This window comes from Cricetulus griseus, chromosome 3 (genome assembly GCF_003668045.3).
Source record: "Cricetulus griseus strain 17A/GY chromosome 3, alternate assembly CriGri-PICRH-1.0, whole genome shotgun sequence".
Taxonomy (NCBI): Eukaryota; Metazoa; Chordata; class Mammalia; order Rodentia; family Cricetidae; genus Cricetulus; species Cricetulus griseus.
In genome coordinates this window covers 112,886,121-112,891,354 of record NC_048596.1, presented here as the reverse complement: position 1 = coordinate 112,891,354, position 5,234 = coordinate 112,886,121, and the positions used below count along the sequence as shown (strand labels likewise).

The 5,234-nt window shown below is 39.1% G+C and overlaps 1 protein-coding gene across 1 annotated transcript; it reads left to right on the top strand.

Annotated features, from left to right (window-relative positions):
* Nucleotides 1–270: 270 nt before the first annotated feature.
* On the top strand, nucleotides 271–1,218 carry LOC100750929 (olfactory receptor 5V1). Its single transcript, XM_027407930.1, has one exon. It carries the CDS (start codon nucleotides 271–273, stop codon nucleotides 1,216–1,218), a length of 948 nt encoding a protein of 315 aa, XP_027263731.1.
* Nucleotides 1,219–5,234: the final 4,016 nt, after the last annotated feature.

Below are 5,234 nucleotides of genomic sequence, written 5' to 3'. Positions count from 1 at the left end.
ACCACAAAGACTCGATAAAGTAAGAGATTTACAGACCAATTTCCTTTATGAACACAAATACAAAAATGCTCAATAAAATACTTGCAAAGTGAATAAAAAAAAACACATGTAAAAAAATCATCCACCATGATCAGAAACTAATCATTAAGATAGAGGTAAGGCAATTCTTCTGTTTTCACATTTTCTCATCACCAGGATTCCTGTCTTACCACTCTACTCTTCATTCTTTTTGTGTTCATTTCCTTAGAAACATCGTTGTGGACAAAGGAGATGGATGTCTACAATCTTACCACAGTGACTCACTTTATCCTCATAGGGCTCTCTGACCTCCCTGAGGTGCGTTACCCACTCTTCGTGGCCTTTGTCGTCATCTATCAGATCACTTTGCTGGGAAACGGGGCCATCCTCTTGGCCATAGTGACAGAGAGAAAGCTTCAAACTCCCATGTATTACCTGCTGGCAAATCTGTCCCTGCTAGACATATTCTGCCCATCAGCTACTGTCCCCAAAATGCTCAAGAATCTTTTGACTGAAGATCACAGCATTTCATTTGTCGGGTGTGCTTTGCAGCTCTATTTCCTGGTGGCCCTGGCTGGAACCGAAGTTTTCTTGCTGGCCGTGATGGCTTATGACCGGTATGTGGCCATATGCTTCCCTCTGCGTTACTCCCTCATCATGACCAAGGTTCGCTGTGTGCAGCTGTTATTTGGAACCTGGGCCGCTGGGTTTCTTAACTCCTTTCTCCACACAATGTCTACCTTTAGCCTGTCTTTCTGCAAGTCTAATCGAGTTAACCAGTACTACTGTGATATCCCACCTGTGGTGGCCCTGTCATGCTCTTCTACTTACACGGCAGAAATGCTTGTTTTAGTGGTAGGAGGAATTTTTGGTGTTGGTGCTTTTCTGATCACTTTGATTTCCTATATCTACATCGTGTCCACCATCCTAAAGATCCAGTCAGTGGAAGGGAAGCGCAAAGCTTTCTCCACCTGTGCTTCCCATCTTCTTGTAGTCTTCTTGTTCTATGGCACAACAATATTTACCTATATTCGCCCCTCCTCCAGTCAACACTCTCCTGCCAGAGACAGACTCATCTCTATGTTGTATGGGGTCATTACCCCCATGTTAAACCCTATTATCTACAGCCTGAGAAACACAGAAGTCAAAGGAGCACTCAGAAAAGTTTTTCATCTTAGGATATGCTCTCAAAAAGCATGATGTAAGACTTTCTCAATCTCTTCTAAAAATGAATATATGGAAGCAGGTATCAAAATAATAAAACAACGTATGTAAAGAAAGAAATTGAATACAATTCACATCTATGTAATCATTTTAAAGTTTGTAATTGAAAAAAGCTTTGAGGCTGAATAGGGGATATCAGTTATTATTAGGTTATCTGAATAACTATATCACTGTATCTATTGCTGTCTTGTATTAATATCTACATCCACATGCATGCCTATGATTATATTTACATATATATATATATATGTATATATTACCTGCTTCTTTTTGTTTCTCATCTACATTTGTCCATGTAGTTACAGATCTTCATTAGTTTTCTACTTTGTTTTGTTATTTTTGAAAGACTTTTATTTATGAGCATGAGGGCCTTGCCTGCTTGTACATATGCACTCTTTGTGTATGCTTATCGTTCACATTGCCTATAAGAAGGTGTTGGATCTCCTGGAACTGGAGTTATAGATAATAATGAGCCACCATAAGGATGTCAGGACAAAACCTTAGTTCTTTGTAATAGCAGCAAGTACTTTTAACTTCCACCATTAATTTTGTTTTTTTTAAATTTAAATACTGTTTTATTTTTAGGCATGTGGGTGTTTTGTCCAAACATATATCTGTGTACCATATGTATTCAGTGCCCACAGGAGGGCATTACATCCCCTAGAACTGGAGTTTAAGATTGCTGTAGGTCATTATGTGTGTGATAGGAATTGAACATGGGTCTTCTGGAAGAGCAGTCAGTGTTCTTAATCTCTGGGCCATTTCTCTAAATCTCTTTAATTTGATTTTTAAGTGACAAATTATTATAAAACTTTAAGAAGTTAAATTGGTTTTATTTTTATAAACACTATAATAACTAAATCTTGTTAGTTAACATGTTCCTTTCCTCAAATATCTATCATTTAGTGGTGAGAATTCACGGAAATTTTCTTTTTTCCCAGGAATGCATTTTTGATAATATCTATTATATTCAACATACTATTGAAATGCTACTCATAGGTGAAAAATATTATTTATTCTGATAAATTGAGTATCTGTGGCTGCAGAAAATGACAAAAGGAGGAGATGCCCAAGGCGGAAAACCAGGAAGCAGTTTTATTTTATGTACAAGACAAGCCCACGGGACACCACTCCCAACACCCAGCCCTGAGTTCAGCTAAACAGAGCATTTTATACTTCTTTTCTCCCCTTGTTTGCTTCCTGCCATAGCAACTCATATGTAGTTTTTGACATATATTTTGAGAATCTATATTAATCTTAGTTAATAAAGTTATCTAATCTCTCCCAGAAGCAGAAAAATGTCCTTAAACAGTAGCATTTATCACAAGCTATTTTTAGTACAAAGTGGATAGGGGGTTTTTGGTTCTGTACAAGACAGTGAGATACTACAAGGGTACTGACTAGCTTGATGTAGATGTCTCTTTTATGTTTTCAGAGCCTTAAACAGCAAATCCTCCTTTGTCTTCACAGTCAGTCCTACCTTTTGCTCATAAACATTCCTCTTGTCCGTTTTTTTGAGTTTGGTTCATTCAGATTCTCTATATAAGTTACAGCATAAATTATTTATCGGTCTGTGATTTTATTACTGCACTAAGATTAGTCATCTACATCCATTCATATTGACACAGATGACATTCCTTTAGGAAGAAGACATTCCGTGCTATGTTATATTATATTTATAATATTATGCTAGTTAGGTTTTTTTGTTTTTTGGTTTTTCAAGACAGGGTTTCTCTGTGGCTTTGGAGGCTGTCCTGGAACTAGCTCTTGTAGACCAGGCTGGTCTCGAAATCACAGAGATCCGCCTGCCTCTGCCTCCCGAGTGCTGGGATTAAAGGCGTGCACCACCACTGCCCGGCTTATGCTAGTTAGGTTTATGAATTCTTATTCATCTGTTGAAGACAGTTTGATCTCCTCATGTGACTTATGAATTATGTATCACTAAGTCCAAAGAAACAGAGCAGGATGTTTTTCAAATAATAATTTATTTTATTTTATAATATTTTTATTATTGTTTGAGAAATTTGTGCATGCATATAATGTATTTTGATCAAGTCTATGCCTCATTCTCTCTGCTCCAGTTAATTCTGCATATACCCTCCACTCTTTTTTCAGTGTGTGTGTGTGTGTGTGTGTGTGTGTGTGTGTGTGTGTGTGTTTGTGTTTTATTTTTCTAGCTGACTCCATTTAGTCTTGCCATATATGTATGGTGCAGAACCATCTAATGGAGCATGGATAGCTTTTCATGGGCTAAATCCCTGAAGAATACTGAAAAGTGACATTCCCTTTCTTTTTATTTGGCTTTCCATGACTGGGTCCTCTGGGTAGCAGTCCTAGTTGACGTGGAATTGGCTTTATAGACCAGGCTGGTCTCTGTCTTTGGAGTGCTTGGATAAAAGGTGTGGGCCACCATGCCCAGTTGGATTTCCTTTTCTTACCAGCCATCAATTGCCAATATCTCTTCAACTATGTGTGGGATTTCATAACTACTTTCTGCCATGCTAGGATTTTGCCTGGCTTGATTTTGTACCTAAGATGTTCATGTTGTCACAATCACCGTGAGTTCACACGTGAAGGTGTATAGTTATGTCCTAAAAGCACTATTTCACTAGTCATTTACTGACTCTGTCCCTTAAAATCTCTCCATTTTCTTTTTTGCCAGGATCCCTGAGTTTTCAAAAGATGAGCTGCCAAGTGGATGCCCCATTTAGGGCTAGATAAACACACGCAGCATGTTGGACAGCTGTGGGTCTCTGTGTGGAGAGAAACACTACTCAAGGAGTTTGAGAGATATACTAATATAATAGTATAGCAAAATTAGGAGTTGTGTTAGTACTATGCCTGTTTAGGTGAATAATAGTAGTATGTTTTCCCCTAGTACTTTTAAACTCTCTAAGCAGCAGAACTTTGCACCGATAGTTGTGCCACACATGAACTTTGTCTCGTGAAATTGGCCCTAAATTCAAGCAAAGGATATTTCTTTACTCTCAAAACATTTATACCACTGTTTCACCAGTGGACAAATGTGCATGCATTGTTGAACATTAAATATATCACAATATTTGAAACTGGGTAAGATTGATTCCTTTTTTTTCTCTCCAGTAGTATGCACAGCACATTATAGAACCATGAAAGCTTCCAGGTCTGTTTAGATCTATACCCTATTTTTAAATAGGATTATTCGGTATTTGGGTGTCCAGTTTTTTGAGTTTTTGTATATTTTGGAGATCAGTCCTCTGTCTGATGTGGGTTTGGTGAAGATCTTTTCACATCCGTAGGCTGCTGTTTTGTGTCATATTAAATGGCTTTTATTCTTTTGGCTCTATTGACTTCCGGGGGGGGGGTACCACCCAACTCTTACGGAAATCACACACAGGCTTATTCCTAGTTAAGGATGCCTGACTTTAGCTTTGCTTGTTTTTAGCCAGCTTTTCATATACATATATAGTTTTTAAAATTTAAATTAGAAACAAGCTTGTTTTACATGTCAATCCAAGTTCCGTCTCTCTCCTCTCTTCCCCTACCCCCCCCAATCTCATCCCCTTTCTGCTCCTTAGGGAGGGTGAGGCCTTCCATGGGGATCTTCAAAGTCTGTCATATCATTTGGAGCAGGGCCTAGACCCTCTCATGTGTGTCTAGGCTGAGAGAGTATCCCTCTATGTGGAGTGGGCTCCCAAAGTCCATGCATATACTAGGGATAGATACTGATCTACTACCAGAGGCCCCATAGATTTCCCAGACCTCCTGACACCACATTCAGGGATTCTGGGTCAGTCCTATGCTGGCTTCCCAGTTATCAGTCTGGGGCCCATGAGCTCCCCCTTTTCCACATCAGATGTTTCTGTGGGTTTTTCCAGCCTGACCCTTTGCTCATCACTCCTCCCTCTCTGCAAATAAATTCCAGGAGTTTGGCTCAGTGTTTAGCTGTGGGTGTCTGCTTCTGCTTCCATCAGCTACTGGATGAAGGCACTAGGATGGCATATAAGGTAGTC

Coding starts and splice junctions, on each gene's coding strand:
- LOC100750929 (XM_027407930.1), top strand. CDS start 271: ATGGATGTCTACAATCTTACCACAGTGACTCACTTTATCCTCATAGGG.